Raw genomic sequence first — 15,811 nt, 5'->3', positions numbered from 1 at the left:
TTCACTGCAATCTGGTAAGTTTTCATCTTCCTCGCTGATTAGGGTTCGTGACCGGCAAATTGGGGGTTTTGTTTTGTTTGATTTTTCGCACCGGTCAAAATAAGAGGAGCGATCTGCGATTGCAAGCTTAATCCAAACGTCGATTTTAGACTTGCTAAAAATGGAGAATTTTTCCTTCCGTGAAATTTTGCCGGAAAATTGACTGGAAGGATTTTTTTTGGCAAACAAAAAAATATAGTCGTAGAAAATTGCAATGTTTGAAAGTCACGGATCAATCTTGATAGTACCATTATACTCGTGGGACCAAAGTGTAAAAAAATCATTAAAATTCATATTCCACAAATTAAAAGACACGCAAAATTATCTGGGAAATAATTGGAGTTAATACCATATAGAGTAGGTCCGCTCTCGGCCATTCCACACGTTGCCTAGCAGAGGCGTGGTTATCTGAAGTGGATTCTCTCTTTTGTAGTAGATGTCGAACTCGCTGTGCCCCATTGACTAAGAAGGGGGTGGACGCAGCAGCTACATGTACCCCTTCCTTTTTGTTGTTGCCAATGCTTTCCCGGGCCGAGCTGGAGGCAGGCAAAGCCCGAAGGCTGCTATCCCAATAGGCCAGCGGGCGAAACGAGGAGAGGGCCCGGCAATCATACCACAGCGGTCAAAAAAGCGTGTTCCCTTCAGATAAGACGCACCGTAAGCCATCCTCGGCATTCTTCGTTTTCGATGAAAAACAAATCTCAATCTCCCCGCGAAAGCCCACGGAATAAGGTTTGCAGATGCGATCATGAATCAAACCAGATCGAAACATTCAGCTATCGACAGACAAAGCCAGAACGTCGACCGGGATGGCCAGACTCCGGTTCTAAGTAGAGTAGTTTTGTCATGTTTTATTCATAAACTTTTAAGGGCTAATTTGCAAAATACAGAAGTTCTCTAAAGAGGAAAGAGCACTCTTTTTGCGCGTAGACTTACCGTACGCTGAAACACAGACATCGACGAAGAACCAGAAAACCACTGCTTCAAACCCTTCCACGCTCCCATTTCTCTAGAACATATAAAAAGAGTGATGAATTGAGTGCGAATAACATACTCAAGAAATCCCGAATCATCATTGCCATTATATTTGTGATAATTGCGGAGTATATTTGCATTCACTCCTCTTCACTGATATTTCTTGTTTAATTCCTAGAATGTTCTTCGTTTTGTAGCGTAGAAGGGGCCCGTAATCAGATCGCCGTTGCCGACAATGGAGCGGTCTTAGGGTTTCCGGCGACCTGCCTATTGTATATATATCTTCGATTGAGACAATTCCGCAACATGGCTCGACAAATCACCTCTACGGCTTTCCACAAATCCAAGACACTCGACAATAAATACGTAATCCTTCATTTATTTTGAAAGTTTTTTTTAAAAAAAAAAATGTTTTGTGAATTTGAGGATTGCACTTGCATTTTCAAATACCGAGTGACTTTTGTTGCTCTGAGAGCCTTTGATTTTGGGCACTACGTGAGCGCTGTAGGATATGTAGTGTGATCGAGGCTGAAGTACATTGTTCTAAACATGGAATGTGAAGTTTTGAGTTTCTTTGTGGTTGCTGTAGATGCTTGGAGATGAGATTGGGAAAGGAGCATATGGCCGAGTATATAAAGGTTTGGATTTAGAGAATGGAGACTTCGTTGCAATTAAACAAGTCTCTTTGGAAAATATTGCTCAGGAGGATCTCAACATTATCATGGTATCCTTCTTTGCCTCTATGATTTATTGTTTAAAACTGGAGGGTAAAAAATTGATAACAGATTCCATTTTACCTATTTAGTTGTTAATCCTAAGTAGTGACTTGGGCCTTTCTAAGTACTTGCTTTGGGTTTAAGGTGTTTTTTTGTTCTTTTACATGTTTAACTCCCTTATGTAGTTCAATAAAGCTTACACACAAAAATTGGTTTTGAAATCAGTAATTAATTCATTAAAGATAGTGCAGAAAGAGATTGGCTTCTAATGGCATAGATCAGTGATTGAAAATGAAAGAGTTTTGGAGGACTTCATGGAGTTGTTGCTGCACCAAGCACATTTTGTCTATTATTTTTACTTAAAAAGAACACTTCGGAGTATTGGGCTTCTTTCAGTTCATAAACATGGATAAAAAGGGTAATATTGTGTTAGCTTGAACAATCTGAAATCTGAAATGTATATTAAAGATAGACTGGCTCCATAAGGAAATATACTAGTGGTCTGATCCTTAATGGACCTGAAATGGGTCTATTTTTGCAATAAGTTCAATTACAAAACTATGAAGGCAACTTAAGAAAAGAGGTATCGAATTAAAGTCTTTTCCACTACTCTTAAGTGCATGATGTGAAATCAGCCCTTTTTCCTTTGTGATAAGAATATATGATCAAAGGAACATTAAATAAATTAATGAGATAAGCTTTTAAATGATTCTCTGAATTCTCAATTGGGCTCTATACTATTGATGGAGTGCACTGTTTAACACTTTCTGATTCTTATTTACTTTAAACATAGTAAACTTAGCATGCAAATTTGAAGCTCCATTAATAAAACCTTGATTTTAGCAATCTAATTGGTTCCTGCACTAATGAAGATGACTTTGATTAGTTGCTATGGTAATAAAGATTACTGATCAGAAAAATAAATAAAATATGAATATATGATGAGTAGGAAAATATAATCATTAAGTAGGCTTCCACCTCCGTTATGTCTCAGAATAATAGTTGGCATAGTCAGTGCCTCAATGGACTGTTCCATAGCACTTTGTGCAAAATATTAGGGAGAAATCATGTAAAGCCTTTTGTCCTTTTATGACATTTATTTATTATAAAAGGATAGTTGATGATTTTGGTATAAGGTTTGGGCTGTGTTATACTATGCCATTTAAATTGGGCATGATTGGTATGCGTTCTGTGAAAAACTAGTTCATTATGAAGTGTTGGAGAGGTAATATCTTTTAGATGTAAAGCCCCTGGATTTTCACAAATTCATCTGCAAGTTATAGGAAATCAAAGAGCATATTATGTAGAAATGCATCTTTCTTTTGTTTCTCTATATTTAGCTAGTATAGTAGTATCTGTCAAAAACTACACCTTAGTGCTCAAGTTCCTATGGGAATTTCTTCACTAGGGAAGGGTCACAGCTTCTGTGTTTCTCTCTGCATCAGGATCAAATTTCATCAAGGCAAAGAAACAACCAATGTGCATTGAGTTTCAGGGAAGACAGGAGATAATGGAGATAAATGGGCATTGCAGATGAAGATAGAAAATAAACTTCTATGTAAATTAGGGATACTTGAAGGCAATGCTGATTTGGGGAAAATAAAAGCATGATGGGTTAGAAGCTAATAGGAATTAAAGCTGGGAAAGTAGTGTCTTTTAGTTGAGATTTAGAGGTTTAAGCTTTGGAAGGGCTGTTTTTGAATATTATACTGGTATTTTTCATTTTTTATTGGTTTAATCATAGCTCTCTATGCACGCGGGTTGCACCTCCTTGGTATTTTTGTTAATAGACTTCCCTTAAAAAATTCCAGATAAGAGCTGATAGGTAAAGATGATTAATCAATTCATTTTTGATCTTGTTGACTGCAAAAGTTCTCTGCATGGATGTTGATATGCTATGATTTAAGTTTGTCACTCTCTATTCAAGAATGTTTAGTGAGTTTTGTTATCTCTGTTGAAATTATTGTTTTAAATATTTATTGACCTGTTTTTAGCATAATTTGTAAAATTCTCAATATAATATTGAGTTATTGACTTAATGCTCCATCTATTCAATTTATTTGGTTTTGGATACTTTGTTCTTTGAAATTTGACTCCCCATTACTGCTTTTCTCGGATAATGCCATGGTTGATTGGGTGCATAAATGATGCAGCAAGAGATTGATTTGCTCAAGGTAAGCATATATTCTTAAATCATCTGATAAAATACATGCACTTTCATCCTATTATCTTTCCCAAGCTCATTTATGATGATAATGTTTCTGTGATCTAATACGTATCTTTCTTCACAGAATTTGAACCACAAAAATATTGTCAAATATCTAGGATCCTTAAAGACAAAGACTCATCTTTTCATTATTCTTGAGTAAGCTTGGAATATCTTTAATATTAATTGATTTCTATTGTGTGGCAAGTATGTATGAAAAAAAACACTGATATATTGAACTTCCTTATGAAGGTATGTGGAGAATGGTTCACTTGCTAATATTATAAAGCCCAACAAGTTTGGACCATTTCCAGAGTCATTGGTTGCTCACTTCATTGCTCAGGTTTGGATAGTGCCCTCATGGATAGTTTCATTTTAAGCCCACTTATTGAGAACATCAGTTATGATATGTATGACCTTTAACTCTACTAGGTACTGGAAGGATTGGTTTATTTACATGAGCAGGGTGTGATTCATCGGGATATCAAGGGTGCAAATATATTGACAACAAAAGAGGTATACTTACTGCATCTGTTTTCTTGAGAACTTGAGTGCTATTTTCTTTGATCTATTTAATGGTCCTTTTCCATCCCTTCTCTAACTTCTTGATATGTCTAGCTTATTTTTAAAGAGTATGATATGGATAACTTCTGTTCCCATTAAACTCCGGTTATGTCTTATTTGATTTTACCTTTCATTTTGCTTGTAGCTTGTATATGGACATGTGGTCACATCTGCAGTACTTACTAAAATTATCTTTTTCTTCTTGCTATGCTTTTTAGGGTCTAGTGAAACTTGCAGATTTTGGTGTTGCAACAAAGTTAACTGAGGCGGATGTCAATACACATTCAGTTGTTGGAACACCATATTGGATGGCCCCTGAGGTACAAATGCTTTTTTTTTTTTTTTTTTTTTTTTTTCCTTTTTGTGTGTGTGTGTGTGTTTTTGACTTTTTGAAAGTAGGGCTTGAATTAATTGCTGTGCTTTCATTTGATTTGGTTATGATTTGGAATCCTTTTTTGTTCATTGGCTTGTATGCAGATTTTTTATGTAACAACTCAATATTTTTCATTAGAATAATTTTTTCACAAAAGCTTATATGCACCATTGTGGTGCCACATGTGTTTTAACATTTATATCATCACTTGAAGACTAACAACTCTTTAACATCATCTTTACACCAAGCATAGGTTCACTAGGGTTGAGACCCCCTCTGAGCATCCACCTGTTTCTATCTATTATAGACTTGCAATGTGGTTGGTGTGGGCTAGCTATATGTCATGGCTTCCCGGACATTTTCTGAGTTTATAAGCCCTCCACATGCCAAAACGTTCTTTTGTTGACATCAGCATTACCCAATTTATACTAAAAGCAGCAAAAACGTATACTGTGCATATCTGATGCTAGCTCACCCCTGTGCAAAAAAGAGATGGTTAATATATATATATATATATATATATATATATATATATATATATATATATATATATATATATATATATATATATATATATATATATATATATATATATATAATTCCACACAAGAAGAATCTATTACTTGAGGTTTGCTCCATCTCTGGGGATTATCTCAAGTCAGATCCTACCCACAGGTAACAATGCTATTGAGTGATGAAACACTTGGGTGAGCTCTGGTATTCTGAACGGCCTTATATTTGAGATTTGATAGTTGATTACTTGATTCGTTCCCCTACACAATGTGCTTGCAGAAAGAGTTGACAGAGAATCTATCCTTCTGTTACCCAATCAAAATATTTTCATATGGAATTGAGCTCAAGCTCACATTCATGAAATCAAGTTGAATAACTAAATTCTCATCACTTAACTTCCCTGCTGACATTGACTGCACAAAGTTGTGGGAAATAACCAAAATCAGGGAGTTGTGACTTGAGCTTATTTTTTGTGACATCATGACATTGCTAAATAATGGTTGTGTTTCTTATTGGTTTCGCCTCTTATCTTGAATGGATATTAAATGATTATATACAAGAATACTAGAATAGATAAATATGTATGTCTGATGCCCTGATACTCCATTGCTTGGACCTTTTTAGTGATGTAACTGATATTGGTTAATAGCAGATATTCATATACATTATTATCAACTGATATCTAGTTAAGGTGAATGGATTATGTCAATCCCTAAGGTGGAGAGGCTTACAGTCCAATGCACCTACCACTATCAGATTCCCCCTCCCTCCCCAAAATAAAATAAAGTAAAGAAGGGAAAGGAGAGTGGGATAGTCTGGAGCTATAATTAGCATGTCAGTTATGTAGTAATGACTGTAAATTGTGATTCATCTTTTCTTTATTAATATTTAGAGCTTCAGGTAATTGAATTGTCGGGAGTATGCGCTGCATCTGACATCTGGAGTGTTGGGTGCACTGTTATTGAGCTCCTTACCTGTGTACCTCCATACTATGATCTCCAGCCCATGCCTGCACTCTTTCGGATTGTACAGGTGAGCTTTTGTCACTAATGAGTGCTGCCCACTTTATTCTTTTTCAATTTTTTTTTTTTCATTTTTGGTTTGTATGTGTGGGAAAAATGTACAACATTTTAAAATTTTGGATTCTATGCATTTTCTTGTTTGGATTGATTTGTAAGAGATTAAATTACTGATCCTCTATAATGCAACCTTTTTATTTATTTTGTCAGGATGAGCACCCGCCAATTCCTGATAGTCTTTCTCCTGCTATTACTGATTTCTTGCGTCAATGCTTCCAAAAGGTAAAATGGAGAAGTATGAATTATTTATCACAGTCTTATCACTTGTTATTACTTATTCCCTGTAGTGCTTTACTGCTTTATAAAGGCAAAATAAAATATATTGCTGCATGGCTTATGGTTATATAAGGCTTTTTTCTCTGGTCTTGACTCTTGAGAGAATTCTCTATCCAGGCATTTTGCTCTGGTCATGGGAATTCTCAACAGATGCCTCTTCTTGTATCCTGAAAACATCCTTTTGGTTTATATTTTCTTCTTAAAATATGAGACAAATACATGGGAAATGCTTACACTACATGAAGATCGAAATTGATATGATAATTGCTTTTGCCTTTAGTTTTGTAGACATTTTGTATCCGGTATGTGCTTTCTGTTGCTTAGAAATTGACATTATATTAGCCTCTCAGGATGCTAGGCAAAGGCCAGATGCAAAGACACTGCTTTCACACCCTTGGTTACAGAACTCAAGGCGTGCTTTGCAGTCCTCTCTACGTCATAGTGGAACACTAAGGTATACTTTGTCACATTGCTTGAACTTTCTTGCAGTGTCGTGATTTTAGATTTAGCCCTTATAAGTTGGCGAAGAAACATGCAGTTTCTTGCTTGAAACCGGTTTTACTTTATGTTACATGATGTAGTTGCAGAAATATAGAGGAAGATGAATCAGTAGGTGTAGAAGCATCAAATCAAGATGATCACAGTGCTGTTGAGACCTCCTCTCCTGACAATGCAAAAGTATTCTTGAATGTGCTACAGTATTCTTAAGAACTTGTTCATACTTACCAAGTTGTTATGTTTCAGTATAGTAATACAACTTGAATTGCAGGATCCTGGCTCAGTTTTGCCTTCTCTGCAGGCTGCTGAGGTTAGCAAGTTGACTGAGACAGAAAAATCCAGTAATGATCATGTTGAGGGAGAAGTGGATAACCTTGAAGACAATGTTATGTCAGATCAAGTTCCCACTTTAGCTATCCATGAGAAACCTCCTCTACAAAGCAGCTCTGTTAAATTTGCTGGTAATCACGAGGCAATTCCCTCAAGTTCTACAGATCTTCATGAGCCACAGTTAGATGAGCAGGAAAAAGTCTCTGGAAATGCTATCCTTGAGCCCTCCGAGTCTAGAATGGAAAATGGAGGACCAAAAAAAGTTGAAGAGAGGTGGCATGCTTTGCATGTCGATCATGGATCATTTGGTTTCAGACCCAATAACCATGGTCATACATCTCAAAAGGTTATGTAACAAAATCACCTATCTCTTCTTGCTTCTTGCTGTTGGAACCTTTTGCTAGTATGGTTAGAGTATGATTAGGAACCTTACCTATGCTCTAGTTTTGGAATCATACATCTATAACATAATTGCTATATTTTTTTTATCTATAAAAAATCAATTATTATACTATGTTATTCTGTAATTCTTGATATTTTTTTCGATTCTAGTTTCCTTATGTACATTCCATTGCTTAATATAAACACCATTTCTGACATATTTGGAAAAGCCCTAGTTTTTCTTTTACAGATTACCTAGCTTAATATAAATGTCTCCTATAATACCTTTTTTACCCAGTTTTATTCTTTATATCAATACATTTCAATATTTTTTATCTCCTTATTTCCATTAAATCACAAAGCCAGATACATCTTCAATATAGAATAAGTGTTCTTATTGAAAGCATCATTACAGTCAAATGAGCTATTGAAGACTCATCTTTTACATAATTATAGTTCTTATTAGAGAACATTCCTTCTGTAGGTCCTTTTGAAGAGTCTTCTTTTGCATAATTATAGTTCTTATTAGAAAACATCTTCTGTAGATTTTTATTTTTATTTATTTTTTTTTAAACCAAGAATAATTTCTTGCCCTGCTTTTTCCTTTGAATTTTTATTCTCTGCTGACTATGTAGCTCAGCTTTGTGTTTACAATTCTATTGTTTTCATCTGCTTTACACTTGCTGTTGTTTATTTGACACTCAATTCTTGTACCTTCTGATGTGTCCACTTCTGCAGGCAATGAAGGCATTGGTGAATTCTGGAGGCAATGAACTTAGCAGATTTAGTGATCCTCCAGGTGATGCTTCATTGGATGATTTATTTCATCCGCTAGAGAAAAATATGGAGAATCGGACTCCTGAAGCATTTTCTTCTGCATCTTCATCACATATAAATCAAGACAATGCATATCCTGAATCTGGCAAAAGCAACCTGGCTACCAAATTAAGGGCTACGATTGCTCAAAAGAAAATGGAGAATGAATCAGGACAGGCAAATGGTGGAGATTTACTTCGTCTTGTGATGGGAGTTGTGAAGGAAGATGTAATTGACATAGATGGTTTGGTAAGTGTATCAATTTGGTGACTTGGTTAACATCTCTTTTTATTGATATTTGACTCTTTTGCTTTCCAGGGTTTTGATGATAAGTTGCTTGCAGAAAATTTGTTTCACCTTCAGGTAGTATTGCTTTCTCTCAACTTCTCCGATTGGTTGCTAATGCAATACATTATCCTTGATGAAATGAATAATTTACAAGATAATGTCAAACATTTTTTTTCTGCTAGGCTGTAGAGTTCAGCAAGTTAGTATCATCTTTAAGACCAGATGAACCAGATGATGTGATTGTCTCAGCATGTCGGAAGTTGATGGCTTTCTTTCCTCAGCGGCCTGAGCAGATAGGTGGTTTTGTAACTCAGCATGGCTTGCTCCCTCTGATGGAATTACTTGAGGTTCCCAGGACTCGTGTATGTATTCTTCATGGTGCTCTATGAAGTGGTTTATATCTGACTTGTATATTTGATAAAGCAGTTGCTTGACTCATTGTGTTTTGCTTGTTTGAAATTTTCACATATTTCAGGTCATATGTTCGGTATTGCAAGTACTAAACCTGATAATAAAAGACAATACAGACTTCCAAGAAAATGCTTGTCTTGTGGGCCTTGTAAGTAGTACACTGTATTTACTTCTAAAGAGAATATTTAGGCACCTATAATCATCACATTTTGTTCAGTAATTATCAAAGAGTTGACTCTATAAATATTCAATCTGTTACACTTGGCTTGATGCCTGGAGTTGGCTGGATAAAACTTTTAGCATTGACATTTTTAATTTGGGCCTTATAAAGTCACCAAAGTGATCTTGATATTAGCAAGGAGCTGAAAACTATTGCTTTAATCTCTTGCAGCAGCTGGTGAAATATTTTAAATAGCCTTGCAGCAACTATTACAAAGTCACAATTTTAAATTTTTAAATAGCCTCGCAGCAGCTGGTGAAATATTGAATATGACTTTTGCTTGCTTTGATGTCAAGGTTCCTACCCCTTTCAAAGTTGTTAGAAATCTAATGCGATGAAGACTCTGACACTCATGCTGGAAACTCAAGAGTGATTTAGTTAAAGAGTCAAGTCCCGTAAATTAGCACATGTGAAATGATTAGGCAGACTCATTGCCTATAAGTACATAGGCTCTTGTAACTAATCAAGCTATCCATTTGTTATGATGCTTCATCTCTACTTCTCTAGTAATTCTAAATTTTATTCTACTTGCTTCTACCTTACTTGGCGGGTGGTGGCACCTTGCCCTGTCAGAACTTTCAACTCATTATTTCTTAACAAAAGTTTAATTTTTAAGGTCCAGTTTGGGTGAGCTATTGTCAGTTCATTCAGGCTTATCTAGTTATCTTGAAGTATCAACTAATGGAGGTAGAACGATATTCAATAACTCCCCCATTTTTTCCTTTCCCAAATTTTACAAATAAGAAGTTTTGGATCCAATTTTTATATTCAATTCAAAATATCAAAATATTACCATATATAACACAACATTTCTCCCCCGATTCCTTCTAGTCGAGCCTCTCGGTCTGTCATTATACCTCGCGAAGTAGAAAGAATTACAACTCCCATCCCACCTAAAATTTTAGGGATTTGTTGGTAGTTAGAATAGATTCGTAAACCGGGTCGACTGATCCGTTTTAAATTGAAAATATTTCTATAGGGTCTTTTCCTATTCCTTCTATGTCGCAGGGTTAAAACAATTTTTTTTTTTTTTTTTTTTTTTTTTTGTTTTTTTCTCGATGCTTTCTCACGTTTTACTGCCATAAGCAAGTTATATTCATCTTTTACTGTGTTTTGATAGACTTATGAAAAGAGTTATGGATTATAGAACTTTGTTTTGAGCTTATAAACGCCAAATCTATAAGCTGTTAAAGCTTATTTCATGGAGCTTATTAAAAATAACTTATCCCAAAAGAACTTGTTTATTAGTGTCAAGAATGAACTTTGATGCATTTAGCCTGTCATCTGAATGTTTATTTTGTATTTATTAATTTATTGAATGAAATGAAGGGAAAAACTGTCCATAATTAGAAGATTGCTTCGGTGGTTGGGATTCTAAGTTTAGCACTGTCATCTTACACCTCTACCCCCCTAGACCAAAAGGACTGAAACAAGAAGAGTTATTAAAAGATTTATTTCTGTCAATGCTAGGCTCCATGTATTAAATTCTGTTTCCATCGCATGATAGATTCCTGTTGTGATGAGCTTTGCTGCACCTGATCGTCCTCGGGAAATTCGCATAGAAGCCGCATATTTTTTTCAACAACTTTGTCAATCAAGGTATGGATTCTGTGCTTTCTTTCTCATGTTCATGACATTAATCATATTCTTTTATAACCTAAAGGTGTTGCGGATGTTGCAGCTCATTGACACTGCAAATGTTCATTGCTAATCGTGGCATACCTGTTCTTGTTGGCTTTCTAGAGGCTGATTATGCAAAATATAGGTTAGTGGTCTATATATTCTAGTGAATAAATGGTTTTTGTTTTTTTTGTTTTTTTTTTTTTTTCATTCAAACTTGAGTCTACTACCTGAAAAAGGGTGTAAATTACCACCAAGTTACACCCTGAATCCCTTTTCCATGGTTTACTGAATCACTTGTTTATCAAGTTATTGTTCAAGGTACCCTGTTTCTTTTGTACACCAGAAATGTTTGCTTCTTCCAGAGGTGTGACTCTTTAATGTTGAGAATGCCTCTGCCCCCCTCCCTTCCAATCTTTCACTTTCTATCTTCTTTTTCTTTTTCCTGCATAATTTTAAGTTTGCTGCATAGTTGTGCATGATCCGTAAACATATATAAATATGAAAGTACAATCACTAAAAGTAATTTTCTTTCCAAATTCAGGGAAATGGTGCATATGGCTATTGATGGCATGTGGCAGGTATTTAAGCTTCAGCGTTCAACACCTAGAAATGATTTTTGCCGTATAGCTGCAAAAAATGGTATACTGCTCAGGCTTATAAACACGCTTTATAGCTTGAATGAGGCAACTCGTCTTGCTTCAGCTTCTGGAGGTGGGTTTCCAGCAGATGTCTTACTTCCACGACCACGGTCTGGTTCTCTAGATCCTAGCAATTCCTCTTTTATGCAGAATGATGCATCACTTTATGGAGCTGATCAGCCAGATTTACTCAAGCATAAGCATGGAGATCATGTTTTGCCTGCTGGTGCACAAGAACCTTCACGCACATCTTCTCAGTCGCCAGATTCCAGATTCTTTTCTCTGGAAAGTGATAGAATTGCGACAGCAGAAGCTTCTGGTTCTTCAAATTTGCCTGATGCAGCCAATGTATCATCTAAGGATTCTGCATCCAAAGATCGGGAAAGTGTTGATCGATATAAAAATGATGTTTCTCGGGCTGAGGTTGAACTTAGGCAGCAAAGAGGGGCTACTGCAAATAGAACATCCACTGACAGGCCTCCAAAATTTGCAGAAGGGACCTCAAATGGAGTTTCAGTCGCATCAGCTACCCAGCAAGAGAATGTTCGACCACTTCTTAGTTTGTTGGATAAGGAACCCCCATCTCGCCATTATTCTGGTCAGCTTGAGTATGTTCGCCATCTCACAGGGTTGGAGAAACATGATAGTATACTTCCTCTACTTCATACTTCTTCTAATGATAAGAAGACAAATGGCTTGGATTTCTTGATGGCAGAGTTTGCAGGTAATGGCATCTGGCTAGTTACTGCTTTTCCTATGTATTGTATTAATTTCTGGCTCTTTTCTAACTTTTTCATGCTAGCTTGACATTTCAACTTATGTACAAAACTCCTTACTCCAATGCATTACCTTATAGAAGTCATTTCACTTTTCTTCTTTTCTCAAGCATGTGTTATTATTCTGTTAAATTATGGCTTATTGATGAGTGATGACTCTGCAGAGGTTTCTTTACGTGCAAGAGAAAATACTAACACTGAGACATTACCTAAAGGTACGCCAAAAGCTGCAAATAAGAAGGTAGGTCAAGTGGCTTCTACTGAGGGAACTGCATCCACCTCTGGACTTGCATCTCAGACTGCATCAGGTGTATTATCTGGATCAGGAGTTCTAAATGCTAGACCTGGAAGTGCAACATCTTCTGGATTGCTTTCACATATGGTATCACCTTGGAATGCTGACATTGCTAGGGAATATTTGGAGAAGGTAGCAGACCTTCTACTTGAGTTTGCTGCGGCAGATACAACAGTAAAATCCTACATGTGTAGTCAAAGCTTGCTTAGCCGTCTTTTTCAGATGTTTAATAGAATAGAGCCCCCTATTCTTTTGAAGGTATGGAGAATTTTGATATCAGAAGTTGAGGTTTCCCTTTTTCCCACTTTCTGCTTTCTGACTGGTCACTGTATTACATGTCCATGCCTTTTTTAGTTGTTGAAGTGTATTAATCACCTTTCGACCGACCCACACTGCTTAGAACATCTTCAGCGAGCAGATGCAATCAAATATCTGATTCCTAACCTTGACCTCAAAGAGGGGCCTCTCGTTCCTCAAATCCATCATGAGGTTAGCCTATTCAACTTTATGTTCTGTCCACAGTGGTTGTTGGATGATATTATGTACAATATTGCTAGACAAGAATGTAAAAAGCTCCACTTGTGAACATAGGGGGTTTGGTTTAGTGGGTAATTGCTCACCCTTTGATCACAATGGTCATGGTTAAGTTGCATATTCGCTCTAACTTTATCTCAATGTGGAGCCAATATTCTGTGATTTCAAGCATACTGACTTCTTTTTTATTAAAGAAATATGGATTCTTAATGATGAGGACCTTTTAGTTATTGGTTTGACAAGTAGGCTTTATGGTTGAAATGTTAAATATTCTTGGAACAGACTGAAAACTAATAATATACAGTTCTCTATTCTTCTGAGGCTGTTGTTGGTCCTTTAGTCTGCACCTAATGGATTTTAACTTATATCAAATTGGTTCAGATTCTCAAACTTTTGACTCTTAATGTCGATAGGGAAGTTATACTTTGTTATCTGCATTGAAATAGAGGCAGTAAAAACTGAAGTTCCACATTGTGCTCTGCTATTGCACGAACTTGAAGAACCAAGCTCCTCCTCTATTGTCTGCTTATTTTGTTTATAACGAATTGTGCAAATATACTATGCTTGCGGATGCCATTCTCACCTTTTTTTTTTCTTAAGGTTCTCAATGCATTATTCAACCTCTGCAAGATCAATAAGAGGAGACAAGAACAGGCAGCAGAAAATGGAATTATCCCACATTTGATGCATTTTATAATGTCTGGTTCTCCATTGAAACAATATGCTTTGCCTCTTCTATGCGATATGGCTCATGCATCACGCAATTCTAGGGAGCAGTTAAGAGCACACGGTGGATTGGATGTGTACCTGAGCCTTCTTGAAGATGAGCTCTGGTCTGTAACTGCATTAGATTCCATTGCTGTTTGTTTGGCACATGACAATGACAGCAGGAAGCTAGAACAAGCATTACTTAAAAAGGATGCTATACAAAAACTGGTTAAGTTCTTCCAGTGCTGCCCAGAGCAGCATTTTCTGCACATACTGGAGCCATTCTTAAAGATTATCACGTATGTGGCTTCTCCAAGTTTAGCTTTTTATACTGCAAATACATTTTCAAAGTGGATCAATTTGTCTAGTCTTGGTAATTGTATCCTCCAACTGGTTTTGTTTCTTAATAGTATGATCAATTTTAAATGCAGGAAATCATCACGAATAAACACCACTCTGGCTGTCAATGGTTTGACTCCATTGCTGATTTCTAGGCTTGATCATCAGGATGCTATAGCTCGTCTTAACCTGCTGAAGTTGATAAAAGTAAGAAAATAATTTTTAGTTATTAATTTCCTTATTTCTAAGTGATGTTAAGAATGGGATATTGAGATTCATGTTTCACCTACAAGGTTGCCAAATATAATAGCTAGCTACAAGTGAAATAAAGTGCTTACATCGACCCCTCTCCATTCTGTCGTCTGATCTCAGAAATAGATGAATTTATATCACACAATAGATACGATACTATAAGATAGTTGTGCTGAACTTTGTCATCAGAAAGCATCAAGCAGTCTATATATAAAATAAATAGAACCAATTAGACAGACACCGGCTTATTTGAGTTGAGATGAAGTTGTCTTGATCTGATAGATTTGTATTTGTTGGGAATTAAATAGTTATGAAGCTTGGTATATGTGAACAACAGTGAAAAACTGTAGTGGCAAAATTAGGAGCCGTTGTCCTTGTAAAGGTACACACTACACATAGGCCATGGTCTCTGCATCAATCAGATTGCTGACTATCGAGTTTTATTATTTGGGTGGCAGGCTGTGTATGAGCACCATCCACGTCCTAAGCAGCTAATTGTGGAGAATGATCTTCCTCAAAAGCTTCAAAATCTAATTGAAGAGCGCAGAGATGGACAAAGTTCAGGTGGGCAGGTTTTGGTGAAGCAAATGGCAACTTCACTTCTTAAAGCTCTTCACATAAATACTGTTCTGTGAGAAGAAAGGAACAAATTGTTGCTTAGTTGTCTATATTTTGATTCTTGTTGAGCTTGTAATTATTATTTTTTATTGTATTAAATGTTGTATGGTGGAAACATTTTGATCCTGTATGTGGGGTGGGCTATTTTTTAAGCTGAGGGGTTGGAGTTTGTATTAAGGTTTGTAATTTTTTTTTTTTTTTTTTAAACAAGGAAAAAGAGGAATGTGGATTGAAATTCGGAACTTTTATTTAAAGCCTCCTATTGTAGAGTTTGTGCATCGCAAGCTGTTACCATATCAACTTCCCCAATCTCTCAGGCATTCAATTGTTACACCATGCCACT

General features: G+C 36.2%; 1 protein-coding gene across 5 annotated transcripts; it reads left to right on the top strand.

Annotated features, from left to right (window-relative positions):
- The first annotated feature begins 933 nt into the window (after positions 1-933).
- Positions 934-15,746, top strand: LOC109180061 (MAP3K epsilon protein kinase 1-like). Of its 5 annotated transcripts, XM_019329555.1 has the most exons (25): positions 935-1,078; positions 1,212-1,380; positions 1,604-1,738; positions 3,884-3,904; positions 4,022-4,095; positions 4,189-4,279; positions 4,369-4,452; positions 4,719-4,820; positions 6,287-6,418; positions 6,616-6,687; positions 7,092-7,195; positions 7,323-7,419; positions 7,511-7,915; positions 8,689-9,015; positions 9,085-9,129; positions 9,237-9,416; positions 9,530-9,613; positions 11,193-11,284; positions 11,367-11,450; positions 11,850-12,670; positions 12,887-13,275; positions 13,372-13,506; positions 14,152-14,558; positions 14,691-14,805; positions 15,309-15,746. In XM_019329555.1, exons 2-25 carry the CDS (start codon positions 1,321-1,323, stop codon positions 15,483-15,485), a joined length of 4,233 nt encoding a protein of 1,410 aa, XP_019185100.1. In that variant the 5' UTR covers positions 935-1,078; positions 1,212-1,320; the 3' UTR covers positions 15,486-15,746. The 5 variants fall into 5 exon arrangements, with proteins under 5 accessions (XP_019185103.1, XP_019185100.1, XP_019185102.1 ...); XM_019329558.1 differs by having other exon boundaries at positions 934-1,380; positions 12,938-13,275; XM_019329557.1 differs by having other exon boundaries at positions 935-1,380; positions 7,541-7,915.
- Positions 15,747-15,811: the final 65 nt, after the last annotated feature.

Source organism: Ipomoea nil, unplaced genomic scaffold (assembly GCF_001879475.1).
Source record: "Ipomoea nil cultivar Tokyo-kokei standard unplaced genomic scaffold, Asagao_1.1 scaffold0987, whole genome shotgun sequence".
Taxonomy (NCBI): domain Eukaryota; kingdom Viridiplantae; phylum Streptophyta; class Magnoliopsida; order Solanales; family Convolvulaceae; genus Ipomoea; species Ipomoea nil.
The sequence above is the reverse complement of the archived record's forward strand: the minus strand, read 5'-3'. Positions and strand labels throughout refer to the sequence as shown.